Here is a 22,433-nt window from a genome sequence, read left to right on the forward strand (position 1 = left end):
TAAGTGTCCACGTGGTGTCATGACGTTTCAACATGTTCCTCTCCTCTTCCTCGGCCACATAGTCTGACTCCAGCTCCTCTTCCTCTCCTGATGATTATCACTTTGTAATGGAAGCTAAACTCCAAGACATGAACTCCATTCTTAGGAAGGTAGTTCCACAGGGCATCACAGCTATTGCCAACTCCAATAGAGAACAGATATCATTCATTTATCTTATTAGTGTTTTGTGGCGGGCGTGTTTACTGGGATTCTGCTCTGGCTGTTCTACCACCATGGGACAGCTGCATGGCACTTCTGGCTGGAGCTCATACTTGGCAGTGCTGGAGCAGCTCTCTTCCTCTTTCATTCTGTCCTTTGGTGGCCTTGTTCTCCATCTTTCTCCTTGTCACTGTTTGTTTCAATCAGCTGTCTTTCCAGTTACGCTTTAAAACATAGATATCCATCTTTGAGTTTGGGGTAGAAGCTTTGGCTTGTGTTGTCGCCACCATTTTTCTTTGTTGGCCCTTAGGCTGTCAAGCACACAGATCATCGTGGCCTCTCTTTTTTTTTTTTTTTGTCCTGTCTGTGCTGTCTGTGATCCAACTGTAGGCGGAAGAGCGTCACGGGAGCATTGAGGAGCGAATGAGGCACTTGGAATGCCAGCTGGAGGAGAAGAACCAGGAGCTGCTGAGGGTGAGTCACTGCGGAGGCGTTGTGCCAAGCAGCGTTAACCAGGCAGCCACTTCTGCATGAGCAAGACAGCTTGAAGCGACTGCAACTGATGGCACACTGTCTGATTTGTCACCAATGAAGCTTGACCAAATGGGTGTTTCACGTACTCTGCTGATATAATGGTTTGCAAAATACTCACAAATGATGCAAATGAGTAATTCTAAAAGACGTTAGTGTTTTCACGTCACACTTTAGTGTATGATAGCAAATTCAAGCGAGAATGCTGTCTGTATGAAGATGTTTAACCTCATGAGTTATTTTCAAAGTTTTTTTGTTGTTGTTTTCCTTATTTGAAAAATGCAATAGTGGGCAATCTTTCCAACAGCAGTCATATAGTACAGAGAAAACCCCAACAGTCAAATGACCCCTTTGAGAAAGCACTTGGCAACAGTGGGAAGGAGAAACTCCTTTTTAATAGGAAGAAACCTCCAGCAGAGCCAGGTTCAGGGAGGGGCAGCCGTCTGCCATGACTAGCCGGTGGTGATGGGAGGGAGAAAGGATAAAAGATACACTGTGGATGGGAGCCAGAAATTGATAATAGCTAATGATTAAATGCAGTGGTGTATAAATATATAGTGAGTGAAAAAGAAACACTCCCAGTGCATCATAGGAATCCCCCAGCAGCTTAGGCCTTTTGCAGGGAGGATCACCTGATGCAGCCCTAATGATGTTCTTTATCGAAAATAAAAGTTTTAAGCCTAATCTTAGAAGTGGAGAGGGTATCTGTCTCCCGAATTCAAATTGGAAGCTAATTCCACAGAAGAGGGCCTGAAAGTTGGTTTATCTGTATTTTTCTCCTTCAGGCTCGGCAGAGGGAAAAGATGAATGAAGAGCACAATAAGAGACTCTCAGACACAGTGGACAGACTCCTCACTGAGTCCAACGAGCGACTTCAGCTCCACCTGAAGGAGAGAATGGCAGCTCTCGAAGAGAAGGTTAAAAACGCCTGACACGTCAATGGAAACCTGTCAATATCAATTGCATCAAGGTCATTAAAAGATGTATTTTTCTCACTTCTTTACTCCCCCCCCCCCCCCCCCCCCCCCTTTCTTTGCAGAATATGCTAATCCAAGACTCGGAAACTTACAGAAAACAGTACGAGGAGTCAATCCAAGAAAAAGTAGGTTGTAGAGATCGAGAAATGATTACCTCCTGTTTCAAAATGTCTACATTTTACATGAGCTTAGTGTAATAATTGACTTTTGAGTACAGCAATAATGAGTTTGGTTATTGGCACTAGTTAAATTTTTTATAAACCTTCAATATTGAAAAGCTCCTGCAAGGGATAGAATAATAAGGAGGCTACTGAAAACAGTAGAAATTACAACTGTCACCTACTCAGACCTGTAAATGTAATCAGCTCCACATGCTGCAGCCATGTCACTAGTATGACTAGTGGTATAAAGGGGTAGGATAATCATTTCATTTTTTGGGCATGTAATATCACAGACAATGATGTAGAGAAATTGTTTTGTCCAGTCGCAGCTGGCAGAGGATATTGAGAAACTGAGATCAGAGCTCGACCAATTCAGATTGAGGGCAGGCTCCCTCACAGAACCCACGCTGTCACGGTAGGTCGGTTTTCTGTGTGTGTGTGTGTGTGTGTGTGTGTGTGAGTGTATCCGGATGTAAGACGCAGTTTGTAACGTATCTCCACATGTATATACTGCATCAGTTGCTGCTTTTGGACCACCATATTGGACAGGGGGAGAAATAGGCTTCCTCTTTTTCTTGTCTTTCACAATAAAAGCCTACAGTTGCTTTAATAGCAATCTTTGACACATTCCAGGAGCCAAATAAAATCATCTTTGGTTTTAATCACTGTTGAAAAGATTTTTTTTTTCCCCTTAATAAATAACATTTTTCTTGTTTTTATTTGAGAATGATTAATTTATATCACTAATTAAATTAATTTGTGGGATTGTAAAAGTCAGACAACACATTTTAATCAATTCAATTAGAATAAACTTGCTGTTAAATTTAAATCGGAATAAAAAACTAAGCTTTATAACTCACTTTAGATGGACAAAGTTAAAAACTGGCCAGAAACATATTTTGTATGTATTTTAGGAGCTATATAAAACCATTAATCACATTCCTTGTTAATCAAATAATATCACTTGTGTTCAGTTGCATGTCGGGGCTGCAGCCCTCATTTGTGGCCAGTGACATTTGCCTCCACTGGCAACAACATCAACATTTAAGTGTCCAGTCAACTATTCATAACAATCCCTAATCACTATGTATGTCTAAATGTATTTTCCTTATCAAAATGTATAGTTTACTAGGAGAATAAAGACAAGGAATGTATGTTTCTGTTGCTGAGGGAGCTTGCCAGTCAAGTGCTTCTCAGAAATGGGCTAAAGAAAAAAAAAATTGGCTTGTTCAGTGGCAGCACGGTGATCCCTGAACATTAGTTGGTTCTGTGTCCAAACGTTAGTGGTGGATACACGACGTATTACAAGGTGAACAAATGACTCAAGAAAAACGTGGATGCTGTGAAAACATCTGCAACATAAAGAAGATGTGTTACACTAGACATGCAATAAAAGGCCACGAGAGATTCAGATTTAGTCTAATGTGTGTGTTTATAGAACAGAAAGCAAAGAGAGGCAAATAGATACTCCGTCTCCAGGAGCTTTCCTGTTATTTTATCCTTCTGTGAAAACTACTTGCTCTGTTACACTATTGTTAGAAACACTGGTATAATGGAACTTTTGGCATCTATTTTTGGATATTTTCTGGTTTCCATTTCATGCTGCTTGAAGTTCTAATCTTACAAAGCTGACGTGTTGACAGTGGCAGCCTTAATCTCTTCCAAAGACAAACAATTTGCAGCCATAGAAGCATGCATAACAAGCTCTTATCCTTCAAGAAGTACACTTTGCACCTCCTCACTGTGACTAATAGGTACGCTTGAGGTATCAAAATATAACATCTGACTGGTTTCCTGCTTGTGTAACTAATCGGTACTGCAAGTTTTCTTGCTGTGTCTTATCTACTGGCAATCTGCTTTACGACCCAAACAAAATCACTGCTAACGATTGTGTTTGAAGGATTTGCTTTAACAGGTTCAGATATTATTCATCTGTCATATGAAAAACACAAAATCTGTAACCAAGCATTTTGCGTTTAGCTTCAATAATACTCATACAAGTTGTTTCCCAGATCCCATCTGGACACATCAGCTGAGCTTCGATTCTCTTTGGGATCTCTGGCTGAAACCCAGTCGGACCACTACCGCTCAGCAAAGGTCATCCATCGACAAAGGAGAGGTCGAATAGGTCTGCGAGAAACCAAGGTGAGGAATAACATCTGGTTTGTCTGCCTTTCAATCTTACTTATATTTAAATGTTTCTATTTTAAAAACATCTAAGAGCTTCTTTAGTGGTCTGTCAATGAACAGTGTCAGCTTTAACGCAGTGAGTTAAATTTAGATACTGGAGAAGTTCCAGTTTGGCAAATCCAACAGGGACTAAAATATTTCAATATACACTCACTGGAAACTTCATTACACCTTCCCGTACTGGGTTGGGTTGCCTTTATTCTGTATCACATAGATTAAACACGTTGCTAGAAGGACTCCTCAGAGCTTCATACAGCTGCTTCAGATTTGGTGGCTGTAGAGACTTTCTGATTGCTGTAAATTTATTGTTATGTTTGAGAAACCAGTTTGACATGATTGAGCTTTGTGACATGAAGCCTATTCCCCATACCATTACACTGATAGCAGCAGTCTGAACTGTTCACACAAGGCGGGATGAATCCATGTTCTGATGATGTTTGTAACAAATTCTGACCCTGCCATCCTAAAAGTAGCAGCAGAAATCAAGACTCATCAGACTAGAGAACATTTTTCATATCTTCTGTTGTCCAATTTTAATGAGTTCAGGTAAAGTGTAGCCTCGCTTTCTTGTTCTTGACAGGAGTGGGACTCTGTGTGGTCTTCTGCTGCTGTAGCCCATCTGCTTCTAGGCTCTATGTATTGTGCATTCAGAGATGCTTTCCGGCATACCTTGATTGGAATGAAGGGGTTACACACTACATTTACCAAATATGATGACCAGAGACAAAGACCTGGCAACAATGTACTGGGTCTGAATTGGGCCTTGAACCTTTAATATAACATTATTGACAGGCTTAACGTGAACATTTTCTGTAGGCTCTTATTTTGGAGGTTTAAAGTTTTTGGATTCTAAATACAGGTTATGGTAATTCAAGTATGAGTGCAGGACACATTATAAATATATAGGATACTGCTTTTAAATGAAACAAAAACCATTTCCATCTTTTGGTGTGTCGCCACTACTACTGCTTAGAGAAGTCATTAAGTCTTATTAGAGTTAGTAATAAGACATAATCGGGGGGGGGGAAGCATAAGTGCTTCTCATAAAATTGTATTGCATGACTATGTTTTCAGTTTCCAGTAATGATCTCAAAATATTAGTTCATAACTAATAAGATATTGTTTTGTAGTCACAGTTTCACTCTGTCTCTGTATGCAGGCAAAGTCACTGGGGGAGCCTGAATGGCGCTCACAGCAGTTGGGGGTCCTGGGAGGCCACCACTTTGAGAGCGACACGGAAATGTCTGACATTGACGACGACGATAGGGAGACGTTGTTCAGCTCCATGGACCTGCTGTCTCCCAGTGGTCACTCCGATGCACAAACTCTGGCCATGATGCTTCAGGAGCAGCTGGACGCAATCAACAAGGAGATCCGGTAGCTGACACACGCCGTTGTATAAATTTAATACTGAAGACCAGATTTCCAGACGTATTGATCCGCCTCCTCGTTCTAAATCCACTTTACTGGAGACCAACTTGATATGTTTTTAAGATCATGTTTGGAAAGACTTTAAAGTTTGGAGCGATATTCTGCTTCCATAACTCCACCTTGTTTGCCCTTGGTTGCTAAAGTAATATTTCACCCAAAAACTCTGCTTTTAGAATTAAAAATTAACACACCCACATTGATTTTGGTTGCCTTGTGTTCAAGCTAGTAACCACAGAAGCAAGATAAAAAGTGCCCTAGAGAAAATGAGCCGCATAGTAATTCACTCTCTAGACAAAATGTGTGTCTGCCGAGCTCACAGGTAAACCACTAAAGGTGTCTGTAGATTACTCTTCCCGTATGTGACCCAAACACTATTCTTGTATGCACTCAGTGTTTTGGGAAATGTGAGGTGCCTCTTGCTTGATAATGCTGTAATTATCTTGTGCCAATAAGTATTCATGACCCCCAGGCACAACTTTACTTACTTCTTTATTTCAAGGGCTGTTAATGTGCCTTGTGGTCTTTGCTAATTTACATCTACATCAAAAGACACAGCGCTACATTTCTTTTAGAAAGATTTAATGCGGTCTTATTGTGTAAAGTGATCATGAATCTAAAGTGTTGAGCTTTCAGCTAATTACAAAGTTAGATACAGAGTGTGGTTAATTACCCGACTTTTAGCCTTTTAACTCTTTAGTTTGTCCTTTAATTACTTTACCTGATACTGCAGGGACTTAAAGGACTGAGCGTTGCAAATCTGCTGAAATCTACCTTTAAAGAACTTGAAAGCTGAGGCTATTTTTGTAGCAGAATAGCTTCTATATTTTTTGCTTTTTAAGTTAGCTAAAAATTGCACAGCTTGATTCTTTTTTTTTAAAGTTTTACATAGAAAAATAATCACAGCATTTTCCTGATACCAGGCTAATCCAGGAAGAGAAGGAGTCAACAGAGCTGCGAGCAGAGGAGATTGAGAACCGAGTGGCCAGCGTTAGCCTCGAGGGTCTAAACCTGGCTCGAATGCACCACCACGGAGCCTCCATCACTGCCTCAGCAACTGCCTCCTCACTTGCCTCTTCTTCCCCACCCAGCGGACACTCCACACCTAAGCTTGATCCTCGAAGCCCTGCCCGGGACATGGAGCGCATGGGGGTCATGACACTGGTATGTTACATCACCACGTGCGAGACATCTTCTATCATACCATCTACAGATCCTACTACAGACCTTTGTTTACATAATGTATGTTGCATCAATAAATTGCCATCTTTTTACCTGCAAGAGCACCATGTAAACTGTAAATGTGGTCTTTGTTTAGAAGTCTGGGAATAGTAATGCAGTTAGTACAAAATACAGTTTCCCGGCATGTGAAACTTTATTATGTCACCTATTGGTTTTCTTGAAGCCAGATTAAAGTTGCAGAGCAGAGTTGCCAAGTGCTGAGAAGCATTGAGTGTAAAAGTTGCCAAAGCTCCGTTGACTCAATAACTACAGAGTTCCAAACCTCCTCTAGCATTAATATCAGCACAAAAACCGTGCAGTGGGAGCTTCATAGCATGGCTTTCATGGCCGAGCAGCTCGTGTAGGTGTAATGTGTAGGTGGACAGGTCCTTTTCTCAATGTGGTTCACATAAAATAAGAGAACTTCACTTATCAAAACTGTACCACAGACCTGTTTATCACACAGCAAGCCATATTATTTGTCAGATAACTGTATTGAAAATGCTCTAGAAGGTAGCAACGCAACAAACACATTGGAGAGCTCTCTCGACTATCATCATTCAACCCAGGTGTCTAGTGGGATCAGTGTAAATGTCTTCTTTACCCATGGGATTTCAAAGCAATAAGGCTTTGATTTTATTGATTATTCAACTGACTTGTTTACCAGTCTTTCTTTATTCCTCAGTGCTGATCTCTAAATAGGTGGTCTGGTATTGGGCAATGGCTCATGAGCTTCTAATGGTACATGATATTTCTATAAGTGAGCTAATTGTTTTATTTTTCACCAGCATGCAGGAGTTCAAGTTTTTGTTCATGCTTTAACACGTGGATATTGATAGTTTTTTTTTCTGTTTTTCCTTCACCATACAGCCCAGTGATTTGAGGAAACACAGGAGAAAGGTACACACACCAAGAGTTTGCTCAACAGATTTTAAATATGATACCATTTGACTATAACTCAGAGCTGTAATGGTTGCTGCAGTGACACCGTCACAAAATTGTTGACTTACTGGTGTCCTAGGTCACTTGTAATGCTCCGCCCCTTTGCCTTCATCCCTCAGATAGCAGCGGTGGATGAGGATGGCCGCGAGGACAAGGCCACCATTAAGTGTGAGACATCCCCCCCTCCGACGCCACGCACTGTCCGAATGACACACACACTGCCAGCCTCCTCGCACAACGATGCACGAGGGTAAGTGCCTGCTGTAAGTGAAGGCATTTCTTAAAAAGGTTCTCGATGATGTGTGTTTGTAGATGATGCTGTCATCCTATTCTTGCTTTTGATGAAAATTAGATAGTATACTGCCCAATTAGTACTTGCCAGTTCAGCTGCAATTTGTGCTATGAATAATATTTCAACACCCAAGATATTACAGTACTTCAGTACTTTCTCAATATCTGGATGATTAAAGCTAAAGCACAGCTAAAGTATCACTAAAGTAAAGCTAAAGTATCACTGTTGCAGTGATATCAGATGAGATGAAGCTTCAATAATTTGCATAAAATGCTCAAAAAGTACATTTGCTATAAGCAGCAAATATTCCCGGAATACAAGTCAGTAAACTTTCATTTCAAAAGTTAATAACAGAACGAGTTAGAGTAACACAGCAGGGCATTAAATAAAAGGTACTTGAGATGACAAATATACTTCTTAACATAAGCTTATAATGGAAAACCTTTGATTATCTCATAAAATTAAAATGTTGCAAACACTCCTTTTCTGAATACTGTCTGTATGTTTTTGTCCTCAGGATTGTGGCTTCTTTAGAGGCTGAAGCCAGTGCCCTAAGTAGTGTAGCCAGCAGCCAGGACTCCCTCCACAAGCAGCCAAAGAAGAAGGGCATTAAATCCTCCATCGGACGATTATTTGGCAAGAAGGAAAAAGGCCGACTGGCACACCTAGCACACAGACAGGTCATGGTAGATCCACAAGGCGAGTACAGCGCTGGGATATTTTAATTAATACTATTACAATTTGGTCTATTTTGTCTAAAAAAAAAAACTTTTTAAAAAGCACTCTTAGCTGCAATTTTTGCCAGCTAAGAAGAGTTTACAAACTGGACAGTACTACTTAGAATTCTACTGCTACAGCTAGTCAACGTATAACTTCATGTTAGCAGCATAAACACACTAAAAATGCATCAGCTTGGCATAGCCACAGTGTCATCACCTACTAGTTTCAATTTTGAAGGCTCTGTTTTATGGCTCAGCTACACTAGAATTAAAATACAAAGGTGGGAAAATGATTGGAGGTTGCCCAGTTGCATTTAGTTTTTTTTTGTATTCATTGAACGAATGGAAGTAGTTGTAGTGACCAAGTGGTCAAGAGATTGAGTGTGCAACACCCTCAGCAACCTGGATGACTACTTTCAGTCACAACTGGGGGCGACTGGGGACAGGTTGCCTCCCATCTTTAACCTCTGCAAACAATTGCGGACTGCAGTCACTCTCAGACAGAATGGCAAAGGTTTGCAAACAATATATTATAAATGCAGACAGACATTCACATTGCAGTCTGTCTCTTTGTAGTAGATGAATTTATTTAACTGGTTGCCAACTAAAAATACAAATACACTATTTATTTATTTATGTATTTATTTATTCATTCATTCATTCATAATAACAGTATCTGATTATGTTCTCCACAGCAACAATGATGGATTCAGACATGGCGGGCCAGGACATGGGGGTGAGCAAGTTGGGCACTCAGGCCGAGAAGGACCGCAGATTGAAAAAGAAGTAAGCTTTTATCCTAAGTGCCACTTCACTACAACATTTTGAGGTGGAGTTAGTATCATCATAGTCCCTTAATGCACACCCAGCAGTATCCATTTAATATAATAACACAGACATTTAGGTACCCTGTGAGAAGAAACATTTTCTTTGGAAACAATCCATCAAACTTTCTTGAGAATTCCCACTCACTGCTACATTGCAGTATATAAACCAGTCTGAACATGGTATAGAGACAATGGCCACACCCTCCTTTTCCTGGGTTTGCCTTTAACCTCTTTTCTTTCACTGTATATTCTACCATAACCGATTTAATCCTGAGAACAGGATCAATACAAAGCAGAAACTCGATCAGTATCCACGAGCACAGATCAGCCCCATTGTATTCAGACACACAGCCAAAGTCACACTATTGATCCAGGCTAAAAAGCCAATTAATCGCACAAAGGTTCTTTGTCACTTTGGAAGCTATAGATGGCTTTCCTAACCCACCACCCATAGATTACACTCAGACACATTAGGTGCCTTCTTGGGGGGGAAGAAACAAAAGGGAAACCCCTTCACACATCGGCTCTCTCAGCTGGAGTGTTTCAGAATAAATGTGCGTGTATGTTCGTGTGTGTGTGCGCATTTGCCATGCCTCAGTGCCAAATGATGAATGTCATTTGCTCGAAGTGCACATTGAGTTGTCATGACGGATAACTTTGCCTCCCATGTAGTTTGGTCAATAGAGATTACTGTTGTTCCGTATGTTGACAAATGTGTTGTTTTCCTTCCACTGCACCGACTTCTTCATAGCAGTGTCCGGGATTCAGACCACACGCCACCACCTTGCATCTTGGTGCCTCCTCCTCCTCCTCACTGCATGCCATTAAGCTGCCTGCACTATTTCCATTTCAGCATCTTGGTTGATCAGTACTGCTGTGATCTCATTGTTGGTGTGTTTTGTTTTCCTTCAAGAGGTAACAACAAGTATCTGAATGTAACTGAGCATTTGAATGTAAGGCCATGGAGGGGAGGGTCTTGCTGTGTTTCAGTGCATTTCTCATTTCTTCTGCTGCACGAGATGTGATCAGGACTGCATTGTAGAAGATGACTTTTTTTGGACTGCTCTACAGATGCTCCTGTTAAAGAATGTCTTCCATTGTGAGATATGTGTCTCTGTGTGTGTGCGCAAGTGAGTGGGAGTGCAAGTGTTTGTGTTTAGAGCCGTAGGGTGAATTTGCCTATAAACTCATTAACATGTGTGTACTTTTGTCTCCCCGTCGCTCTCTTTCTCCCTCTTTCTCTCTTCTTTGACTCTCTCCTCTCTTACCCTTCCTCTCCCTCTCATCATCCTCTGACTCTAACAAAGCGGGTAAGTTGTGAGGATGTATAAATGCCCTCCTGGATATGACATTGTCTCAGCCATTTTGCCCTTTGTGTCATCTCTTCTGTGTGTCTGCTCATCCGTCCTCTCCTGAAAGAACCAGTGCCAAAGCTGACGTCTCTATCTATCCTTCATGGCTGTTAATGATGCCATTGCTTTCTTTCTTTTCTTTTTTTTCATTTACCACATGAGCACTTTTTCTTCCCCCCCTTTTTACAGTTCAATGGCAGCTGCATCCATGGCTGGACAGAGAATGTGCCGCCGCTAAACCTGGGGCCCAATTTTTATACCCAGAATGTTTTCCTCTCCTTATCTGTGTCTCTTATCTATTTGTGTGAAATAACCAGCTGCAACATCTGGTTATGAGAATGTCAGAGGTTCCTTTTGGTTGTATGATTTATCATAACTGTCTCCTTACTTCCCTTTTCCCCCAGCTATGTTCAGTGGATGTATTTCTCCATGCATTAGACTTGACCTGAACATAAAACATGAGCTATCTTCCCCATGTGCTGGATAGATAAGACAGTGAATGTATCTGGTTGTGTTTGGATGAACACATTTCCTCTGTCACCTGTAGGCCTTTGTATGCCATGTGTGGTGTGTTTAAGTGCCCTTTCACCACACCGAGGCCTTCAATGCTGAGAGTGCTACATGTATCATGTTTATTACAAAGCCCTCTCCTTCCATTTGTCAAGTTCTTTGACAACACAATCGGGGAAGGGGAGGTTGATTCAGAGTTTGATTTTTTTTTCCATTTTGTTATGAAATGTGTTCACAAAATAGAATAGGAACTGTGTTGTTGTTGTTTTTTCGTGCGTGGATGTGAGTACGTGTGTTCCTCAGTCCCCTGTTCATCAGGCATTTTTAGGCTGTTTATCAGTTCTGTATCTCGCTGAATGTGGGAGGACAACACAAATAGCTCTTTGCATGACAGACAAAGAGTATCTATTTGCTTCTCCTTGTCGATATGGTGCAAATTGCATTGGGCTGAATAGGTTGTTTCCAGTGCTCAAAGCTACCCTCAAAAGGAAGCATAACAAAATAGTACTTAGACCTCAGATGTTACACTTCAACACCTGCTAAAAAAAACAAAACATGGAGCACAGCCGAGAAAGTGTGAAGACAAGTTTCACTTAAAAACACCCGACTGCATGATTCAAACATCCGAAACAAATGAAAATCTATCTCTGCAGAAAAAAACTACGATGAGATGGATAATCGTGTTTAGTGTGGTGCCCAGAATCACTGAGCAGATAACTGCAGCACTGTGCTTTCCAGGTGTGGGCATTGTTGTTGATGGAGTACTTCTGCCAAGGTTGAAGCAATCCTCTAAATATAGTGTGAACATATTTTATATGCAGAAAGAAATTTAGAGTTCCAGGTTGAACTATTGCAAACTTTAAGTAGCAAGTCTTAAATTACTAGAGACAGCTTGCTCTCCGTAGCTGCATCTGTTATGTAATTTAAAGGTAACATTTTATATTAGCTTACAAATAGTATACAGTCATAACTACCAAAAATCAAAAATATGCAAATGCCTAAATGTCTCAGTAAATAGATGTGACTTGAGATGCATTCAAAATAATATTAAAAATAATAAAAACATTTAGATAATAAGGCATTAATTAAATCATTAAAAATAATGACAGACCGTTGCATTATTTACTCTGTTTATTTTTTTATTTCCATTCCAAATATTTTCCATCCATGTTTTTTTTCCTGACACTCACCCGGGTCTTGGTTCTGGGAGTAGCCATCGAAGCAGAGATTCCCAGATCTTCTCTTTATCCACCTCCTCAGAGGTGTTCCCAAACCACCTGAGAGACAAAATCTCTCCAGCATTTCCTGCGTCTGCCCGGGGGCTTCCTCCCACTTGGATATGGCTGAAATACCTCAGCTTCCAACATCCCAAGAACCAGTTTAAGGAACTGGGGATTGGTTTGCCAAGGCTTACACCACCTTGATTTACTCTGCACCACACACCTATGGCTTGTCCCGTAGGTGATGGATCCATGGGAGCGCTGCCTCGTGTGTATAAAGGGCTAAGACCAGGCCACGAGGAGCGTGCTGTGTTCTTCATAGCAGTCTTTTGAGGGGGGGGACCTGGCCTTGCACCTCCAGGACCAGTTTACCTTGGGAAATCCTACCAGGGTAAACGCCTCGTACGGCATAGCTGCGGATGTAACTCGAGCGCACAATAAGGTGGAACTTAATGGAGGGGGTCATCATGTCTTTTCTATTTCTGTATTATATATTCTTAGCATTTTTTTGTCTCTATTTCACCAAGCTTTTCTTTTCTTGTGTTTGTTTTGTTTCGTTTATTTGTGCATTTCTGCTTATAGAAACTGTCAAGGGTCAACTTGGCAGCTTTTGGCTAATCAACACCAAGCTCACAAATAGAACACAAAGGTGTAAATGCATAAAGAAAACTTACAAATAAACAAACCTTTTCTTCATCTGTAACATTATTCACAAGGATTCACCACAGTGGATTTCTTTTCATATTTTATTTGGCAGATTTTTATGCCAGATGCCCTTCCTGACACAACCCTCCCCGAGATTTGTGTCTCCTCCTAGTCTCAGAACTGGCCAAAGTCTAAACCACCAAGGTTTAACAAAAAGACAAAATAAATGGAAATAATAATAAACAGGGGAATAACAAAAATATGGTTACAATTCAAATGGGATTCTCACCTGTCATAATTGTATAATTTCTGCATTATTTTTCAATTATTTATTGAGAGGAATTTAATGTCAGCCATTTATTGATTTCTTTTAATTATGTCAGCTTTAGCCCTCCGTATTGCAGACATGACAGGGATGAGCTAGCCTAAAGGACTATGGATTCAGTGAAGTCAGTGAATTGCATTAATGCAAGGCCTGTGTGTTTCTCTGAGTGCAGATACAGCTGTGCATATCTGCGCTCCACTGTCCGTTAGCACAGAAGTCAATGATGAATTATTGCCCCTTTCAATGCTATAGGAGTACAGGCTGGACCGAGAGATAAAATGCGAATGAGTACAATCCTCTTTGTGTACTACACACACACACAGATCTGCAACAGCACAACGTTAACTGCAGGAGTTTGTGAAGAGCATGTGAGCAGGTTTTAGGATGCGAGATGTAAGAAAGTCTGGTGTTTTGTTAGACTGAACAAATGTGTGTTCAGGATGTACAAATTCATGTGTTCATACCAGGTCTCCTCTGTCCCTGCCCTCAGACACGAGCTGCTGGAGGAGGCTAGGAGAAAGGGTTTACCTTTTGCCCAGTGGGACGGTCCTACTGTTGTTGCGTGGCTGGAGGTAAATGGTCACCTATCACCTATAGGTATATTAATAATTGAAGCGCGTATGATGGATGTAGCTTTACTTTTATTGAAGTATGAAGTTATGACCCAGTTTTCAATCACTTGCATGGATATTTACCGAACAGTAGCACAGAATAGAAATTTAAGAATATGTGATGATCACTGTAGTGACTCAGTGACGTTTAAGAAAACACTGGAATATACAGCTAAAGGACCCAAAATACAGACACTCTTCTGCCCCCTAATGTTTACTAGCATATGTACATTCACAAGCCAGTTCATGACCTCCCTAATCCTCCAGCACAATGTTCTAGTTAAAGATGGCGCCATATAGGATTAAGGCTGATATTAAAATATATTTGACTGAAAGTTTTTTGTTTGTTTTTTTAACATGATTTTTATTGCCAAATAAGTACTCAGTCTTTCAGGTTAACACTGTTGTCTCCTCACCTCTGTGTGATGAAGTTGTGGTTGGGGATGCCGGCCTGGTACGTGGCAGCATGTCGTGCCAACGTGAAGAGCGGTGCCATCATGTCGGCCCTATCTGACACCGAAATCCAGCGGGAGATCGGAATCAGTAACCCTCTGCACCGCCTCAAACTTCGCTTGGCAATCCAAGAAATGGTCTCCCTCACCAGCCCCTCGGCCCCGCCCACCTCCAGAACCGTGAGTTACACGGAAAATGTGGGAATTTTATTTCCACACATATTTGTTGAAGGAAGCGTTGCTCTAAAGGAGGGAAATTTTCTCATAATTTGTAACAACAGAATTGGCAAAAAAACAGACAAAGAAGGAACAAGGATTTGGACATGGGAAAGCAGTTAGCCTAGCTAGCCTAGGTATATCAGAAAATGATAATAAACCGCATATCTACCCGCACAAAAAACGAAACAAAAAAGGAATTAGTGATTTTTCAAGATGCTGGATAGACCTGACTTTACACGGCTGTTTCCCATCTTTATACAAAGCTAAGCTAACAACTTCCTGGTTTAATCTTGTGGTTTTAAATCCTGAGATGTGGAGCCATTCCTTCAACATACATTCTGTCTGTTTTGCACCTTTTAAATTGAGTTTTTGTGAGTTTGGTCATGTGTATTTTTAGTTTTTCATTGTGATTTTTTTTTTAAATGTGTTTTTTATGATGTAGGTAAAGCACTTGAAGCTCTAGCTAGCTATAGCTAACTAGGTCACATTGGTTATAGTGCACATACATGTACTGCAACACTTCTGCAAGAAAAAAAAGGTTATTGCAATCATAATTTCTGCCTCCAAAACAGTTCTAGCAAATATTTTTGGGACATGAGCTTCCCTGCTTGCATACACCACATCTTCACGCATGGGTAACACGCTCAGTCCTTACCATCACATCCAAGTTGTCTGTGGTTTTTAATAGTTGCTTTATGATAAGTAAGCGTATATTACAGTGGGAGTTGGTGATGGCCCAGTCTGTAAAACATGGCTCCTACGTGTACTGTAATTTAGCTTGCCAGTTATTCCACACCACAGTTGCTTTCATTGCTCCCTCCTGTCATGATAATTGCATACAGACTCTGAGGACTCTGCTGTTCCTTAATGATCGCAACTGTTCACACTGCAGAGCAAATATGCTGTTATACAAAAGGTACACTTAGACTTACAGTGCAGCTCATATATCACGCAGACGTGAGAAGTTGCATTGGCTGTATAAACCCAGCCAGGAGCATTCATTAAAGTTGTTTTTAGATGCTGCTAGTATGCATGCAAGCATTATAGCTCAGAATCTCTTCTCACCTCTCCTGTTGTTTAGTAACTTTGCCGGTACTCTCCGCTGTGCTACCCCTTCACCTCACCCTCTCTTCCACCACTTAGCTCCACTTCCACACCTCATGAAATTTTCATTACAGAGCCAGAGACGAGTCCAATCAAACTCCCCCAACTGTGGCAGGCCTCACACTTAAAACCTCTGCACTTAACAGAGGGGGTTAATTGACCTTGTAAATGCAGCAGGATGTGCATGTCAAGCAGAAACTCTAGAGAGTGTAAAGACTCAGGTGGTTTCCCAGCCTCGTTGAAACCAGAAAAATGCAATGGTTTTTACCTTTTACCATTTCATCCCAACCTTTTTAAATGTTTTACCTTCAAACACCTGTCAGATGGACTCAAGAACCCCTTCACAGATCAATTTGTTGATTTTATTTATATTTTATACTATAAATCTTGGTCATATCCATTTCATAATGGATAATTACCTATAATGCGAAACCTCACGGTCAATGGCTAACGATCGCAAGTCATTAGTAAATGAGCGTGCTGCTTCACAGTCAGACCCACCCTTCCTTTTCACATTTAGTTTATACTACTTTTTTATTCTCCATGTATCCCAAGCTAACAACTTCATCCCCCTGTTCATACTTTTCGCAGTTTCTTTAGCAATTTTTTTTGCTATTAGCACACAATAGTAACTTTCACTTCTATGTTTTTTTAATTACATTTGATTTTTTTCCAGAGTAATTACTTTCTACAGTAATATGCACACATATTAAACCAGTCCAGTTTAAATAGACTGGTGCTTAGTTCAAATAGAAAAGTGAAAATTAACTTATCTGGTGAGATACGATCGTGGGGCGATCGTGGCTCAAGAGTTGGGAGTTCGCCTTGTAATCGGAAGGTTGCCGGTTCGAGCCCCGGCTTGGACAGTCTCTGTCATTGTGTCCTTGGGCAAGACACTTCACCCGTTGCCTACTGGTGGTGGTCAGAGGGCCCGGTGGCGCCAGTGCTCGGCAGCCTCGCCTCTGTCAGTGCGCCCCAGGGTGGCTGTGGCTACAATGTAGCTTGCCATCACCGGTGTGTGAATGTGTGTGTGAATGGGTGGATGACTGGATGTGTAAAGCGCTTTGAGGTCCTTAAGGACTAGTAAAGCGCTATACAGGCCATTTACCATTTAAAGCACTTTTCACTACAGGCCTTATTCACCCATTCACCTTATATGCCCTCAAATTTTCACGCTCCAATGGACGCATTGGGACGTTTTCGACCTGCTAGACGACTGCTAGACGACCTGCTCTATCTCCTGAGCCATAGTTGCCCCATCTGTCCTATAGTGACCCTTGACTGGAAATCACTGCCTTACATTTTTATTATCTAGGCAATAATATCTGATCCTGTAGCTGCTGAACAGTCATTCTTTTGCTCAACAGTGACAACTCAATGCAGCCAAACGGACAACAATGAGAGAAACCAGCTTAAAAAACAATAAATTAAAAAATAATGTAATACAGTCACACAGAGAGGTTTATTAAAGGTTAGCATTATGTTACTGTATTTTTTTAATCCATTAATAAGAACATCATTAATGGAAAAATCCCCAAACATAATCCAGGTCCATTTAACTGCCTTTCTTACTAATTTATCACGTAGAGTAGCCAAGACAATTAACATAATCATCACTACTGTTGTTAGTTGGACCTGTAGGTGTGAATGATATGGACAGACACCATTAGAGATGTGTTTTGTTTCGCTTGTTTGAGTGAACTGGCTGTCTGCTAGTGGAAGGTGAATAGATGGGTAACGTGTAATTTACATGTCTGTTGGTATTGGTTACTAATTTATTCAGTCTTAAATGTTGTGCATGCCAAATGTCCCTGTTATCTGTGTCTCTTGTGTATGTATTGTATGCATATGTCCTGTGTTATACTTTGTGTTTTTGTCCTTTGCATATGCCCTTTGACCCCTGGCGGGTTTGGGGCCAGTTCATCATCTGACTGTGATGCTATAACACTATTGGCTTACAGTGGTGCTGCTCTTCTTCTTTAACACTGCTTGCCCCTCCTACCGGACCTCTACTACCAACCCCGCTGCTGCTCTGTCTCTTGGGCTCTGCCCCTTATAGCCATCAGGCAATGTATGGGTGACCCATGAGGAGATGGAGACCCTGGCAGCCCCTTCCAAAACGGTCAGTCCTGCTGTGTCCTTTAACGGTTACCCTTTTCTTTCTGTCACTCATATTTGTCTGGTGGTATAAGTGCGATTATCAGAGGGTGGTTGTGGAAAAATATGAATGGTTTCTAATGGAGAAGACATGAAGCGCTTAAACCCTTCCCCGGTCTATGAACCTCTTCTCAACACTAATGGCCAGCTTGAAGCTTTTAGCAGCTGCTGATGCCTCAATGAAGGTTTGAGTCACCGTTCACTGTTCTTTGGCTCAGTGATGCTCCATAATGAAAGGTCACGAATCATCAATTCTCAGCTGTTTATTTCTGTGGTGTTGTTACTCACCACATACCAGATGTCAGAGTTATTTAAATCACATTTCGCAGTCAGCTTTTTCGCATACAGGGGACTTATCCTTATGAAACTGCATGCCGTAGAGTTTAATCAAAATACCAATCTTAGAAATAGAGAAACTTGTAAACGTGTGGAGAGACGTTTCATCACCTCATTCTCAGGCTGCTCCGGAGGCAAGTGTCAGTGTAGCAGGCAGAGTGTTCGTTATAAAATGATGGGTAAGTTTTGGGAGGTTTTTTGTTTGATTTATTTTATTACCATATTGTATCATAATTAACTGGATTCAGATTGTCCCATTATTTTAATTGAGTCTCCATTGTCATCCACTTACATGCAATTTAAGGTAAATTAAGTTAAAAAATAAATAAAAGCACCTTCCTTCAGCTATCGAAATTGCTGGAACACTACAGCAAATGCCAATTTTGACAGGGTCTACTTTTGATTGGGTATGAAAAACAAAAAACATCATAAGCCATAAGGTGTATAACAGCTGCTGCTGAAATTTGTGTTTCCCTTCAGGATCTCCTCATGCACTATCAGTTTGATTTGGATGCACTTTAAGGATTTGTTATTGTTCTAAAAGTGACAATTGGTCTTCATTTTCTTTCCCCTGTGTTTGAGCCAGAAGTCGGAGTCTGAAGAGGGCAGCTGGGCACAGGTGGGTGGAAAGCCTGTTGTCTCTTACAGACAGAGTGAAAACGTGCAATTGGTTTGGCGAGTTATGTTAAACATCTTGTTAAATGTGTTTTCTATTAGACTCTTGCCTATGGTGACATGAACCATGAGTGGATAGGGAACGAGTGGTTGCCCAGTCTAGGACTACCTCAGTACCGCAGCTACTTCATGGAGTGCCTCGTGGATGCCCGTATGCTGGACCACCTCACCAAGAAGGACTTGAGGGTGCACCTTAAAATGGTGGACAGCTTCCACAGGTAGTAGACTTGCATCATACTTATAATATATGTACAAAATGTTTGATCTGGCTCTAGTAACTCATATTATAAAAGGCTTTTTGGGAGGTGCTAAGCTGAGAGGGCATCCGTTTCTTTTTAACTTTGTTTTCCTGAAATCAGAACAAGTTTACAGTATGGGATCATGTGTCTGAAGAAGCTCAACTATGACAGGAAGGAGCTGGAGAGACGCAGGGAGCAAAGCCAGCATGAAATGAGAGGCAAGTACATCCAAGACACGAGCAGTTTGAGAGTGCGCATCTTCGCCAAGGCTGAAAATTTCCTCCATGATTTGTCTTGAGTTCCTGCATGAAAACATAACTGTATTTCTGTGACAGTTCCTTTAAAACATAAAATGAATAACTAACAGTTGTTCTTATTTCCGCTTTGTATGAACTGTGTGTGAAATCTTACTCTATCAGAAATTTCCAGACTAACATCTAGTCTAAAAGTATTTTAAATCTGGTAAAATGTGCAAGTTCAGTTGACACTTTTTCAGGTACAAAAATGTTGTAATAAACCAAACATATGTGAAAACATTTGAAGTCCATACTTGTCTCTGCAGACGTTCTGGTGTGGAGTAATGAGCGGGTCATCCGCTGGGTGCAGAGCATAGGCCTGAGGGACTACGCCAACATCCTGCTGGAAAGCGGTGTGCATGGAGCTCTGGTTGCCCTGGATGATAACTTTGACTACAGCAGCCTGGCACTGCTCCTCCAGATCCCCACACAAAACACTCAGGTACTACTGCAGCTGCACTGTGCAGTCTAGTCAATTTTCTTTGGCAGATTTGACTGTGCACTAACAACAACATTAAGTTGGTCTAACGTTTTTCCAGCTGGAAACAGAAAATCTTTATTGCGATTGAGATATCTTTTGGAGCTCTTTTTTTGGCATAGACATTGAAGAAAAAAAAATTAAAGGTGTAAATTATGGGCAGAAATATCATCAGTCGCCAGCTTCAGTCCAAAAATAGAGGAATGTTGGTATCAGCCTTCAAAAGCCGGTGGAATCTAAATCAGAGCATGCAGATTTGCCAACTGTCACCCTGGCAAGTTTCCCTGTGAATTTTCACTGCTTATCTCATCTCTATACTCGGGTAAAATCCACGAATAACGTAATGTGTCAGCTGCCTCGGCTACCATGCAGCTAAGAATAGCTGGCCTTCTGAATGTGTTGTCTTTTTTTTTTGTTTGTTCTCCTTCCTCTTCCCCTCAGGCACGTCAGATTCTGGAGCGAGAGTACAATAATCTGCTGGCGCTGGGCACTGACAGAAGACTGGATGAGGTAAGAAGTAACTATCACCCACAAGGCATCACACCACTGTGAGGTGAAATGTGAAAACTAAGCCTTTAAAAGGATTTCTAACAGTCACATTCTATCAACTTTATTAGATAGTTAAATATAACGAATACTCTTACAAATTGTGAAGTTAGTTTGTAAAAGAAAATCCAAAATCCTACATGTCATGTTACCCTTTAAAAGTAATGAGCTCTGCCAGGATGTTTTGTTTTCACTTATGTTGAAGCATTAAGCTTATCAGTGTTATTAGGCCTCAGTTGCACAGGCCTATAGACAAGTTGGAGATCTCCTGGTAGCCTCTTGTTGCTATGGAATGATATGTTAACAAACCACTCGGCAGCCCCGACCGGTTGCTGGCTGTTGCTAGGTGAAATCAGTAGTAAAGGGGGTGCCGGACCATAAACCTTCCTGTGGTTGCTTAGCAGATTGCTGCTGTCACCCATAGTCTGTATGGAAGATGCCAACTTGCCTTTAAACAAGTCATCAACTACTTACTGAATAGAAGTACCACTGCAATCAACATGTTTAACAAAGGTGTAACTTCACTTTGAAAGGACAATAGTCCCGGAGGTTGCCAGGAGGGAAAGGAGAGCCACAAACCGGTCTTAAGGCCTGAACCAGGTGGTGAGAGCGAGAGCCGTTTGGACTCGGGATAGTAGTCAAAGACTACTCTTGAAACTTTCTTCTCTCACCTCAATTATTTAACTTTTCTGTCTAAAAACAAGCTCTCTATCATTCTGTCACTCAGTGCGATGACAAAGACTTCCGAGGCCCATCGTGGCGGAGGCAGTTCCCTCCCCGGGACATCCATGGTATCAGTATGATGCCTGGATCAGCAGAAACACTTCCTGCTGGCTTCCGTCTCACCGCAACATCCGGTCACTCCAGAAGACTGCCCCCCGAGGGTAAGTGCACTTCATTTCTCACACATGACACTGTCGCATTTCTCAAGCCTGGCTTTCAAACAAAACATAGGTTATGTCTGCCTGTTGAACAGGGAGATGAAAGCATCTCACCTGGGAGCAGGAGTTCCTGCCCCTGCTGTGTGTGAGGAGCATTCTGACTGTGTCTCTTGTTCTCTCTGACTCTGTGACGGCTGCTCTGCAGTCCTCTATGAGGCGCTGGATGACAGTCCTGACGACATGTATTTGGATTGGTTTCAAGGTCAGCCCATCTGAAGGTCCTGGGCTTGTTGGCCCTGCGTGTGTTAATATTGTTATTTGTAGTATTAGTCTACATATATTCCCTCGTCTTTACATGGTCTCTGCCAACCACTGTCCTGCTGTATCTCTCCTTTTCTTTGTGGTCTATCACCCTCGCCTCTCTTTTCTCTTTCTATAATTAGCTCTCTTTAATATCCAACTCCAAGGGTATTGTTTTGCAGAGCTGCAAAATAGATGGCCTTTCACCCTGGTAGTTAAAAACAAACTAGGGGTCAAGTTATGGATTAGGACCCATGCTTGTTGGTTTAACCCTTGAAGTAATGAAGCAGCAAAACAAAAAGTGGCTGAGCGGTGCTATGTAAGTTGGCCTGAATCAGGAGGTTTACATAGGTGAACAGTACATCTTGAATGTTTTTCAAACTAAAACTGACAGTTTGTGCGATTCCTCAACCCTTTACTGTTAAAGAGGACTCTGGCTAAAACAGTCTTAATATTAAAGGGCAATGCTGGTTTGTGAAATTTGGGTAGTTTGGGTTTTGTTTTTTAAAATGGTAATATTGTTCTTGCTAAAGAAATTGCTGAGATTTGGGAGCATTAGACTACTCTTCTTGCACTACACAGAAAGTTGAACCTCAATAAA

At 41.3% G+C, this 22,433-nt stretch overlaps 1 protein-coding gene across 6 annotated transcripts in view; it reads left to right on the top strand.

Moving 5' to 3' along the window:
* The window catches only part of ppfia2 (PTPRF interacting protein alpha 2), a 188,181-nt gene that overhangs the window by 159,232 nt on the left and 6,516 nt on the right, over positions 1-22,433 (top strand). For 3 of the 6 annotated variants that reach the window (XM_080886013.1, XM_080886014.1, XM_080886017.1), the window contains 21 exons: positions 589-672; positions 1,515-1,646; positions 1,769-1,831; positions 2,191-2,282; positions 3,880-4,012; positions 5,217-5,434; positions 6,409-6,649; positions 7,577-7,606; positions 7,768-7,898; positions 8,458-8,639; positions 9,355-9,445; positions 14,029-14,110; positions 14,581-14,781; positions 17,984-18,046; positions 19,004-19,036; positions 19,135-19,310; positions 19,452-19,549; positions 19,894-20,069; positions 20,547-20,615; positions 21,379-21,535; positions 21,738-21,794. In XM_080886013.1, the coding sequence (XP_080742139.1) occupies positions 589-672; positions 1,515-1,646; positions 1,769-1,831; positions 2,191-2,282; positions 3,880-4,012; positions 5,217-5,434; positions 6,409-6,649; positions 7,577-7,606; positions 7,768-7,898; positions 8,458-8,639; positions 9,355-9,445; positions 14,029-14,110; positions 14,581-14,781; positions 17,984-18,046; positions 19,004-19,036; positions 19,135-19,310; positions 19,452-19,549; positions 19,894-20,069; positions 20,547-20,615; positions 21,379-21,535; positions 21,738-21,794 (2,509 nt within the window). The remainder of the gene's footprint in view (positions 1-588; positions 673-1,514; positions 1,647-1,768; positions 1,832-2,190; positions 2,283-3,879; positions 4,013-5,216; positions 5,435-6,408; positions 6,650-7,576; positions 7,607-7,767; positions 7,899-8,457; positions 8,640-9,354; positions 9,446-14,028; positions 14,111-14,580; positions 14,782-17,983; positions 18,047-19,003; positions 19,037-19,134; positions 19,311-19,451; positions 19,550-19,893; positions 20,070-20,546; positions 20,616-21,378; positions 21,536-21,737; positions 21,795-22,433) is intronic. The other 3 variants (XM_080886016.1, XM_080886015.1, XM_080886018.1) reach the window with 2 other exon arrangements.

This window comes from Rhamphochromis sp. 'chilingali' (assembly GCF_963969265.1).
Source record: "Rhamphochromis sp. 'chilingali' genome assembly, chromosome: 7".
NCBI classification, from domain to species: domain Eukaryota; kingdom Metazoa; phylum Chordata; class Actinopteri; order Cichliformes; family Cichlidae; genus Rhamphochromis; species Rhamphochromis sp. 'chilingali'.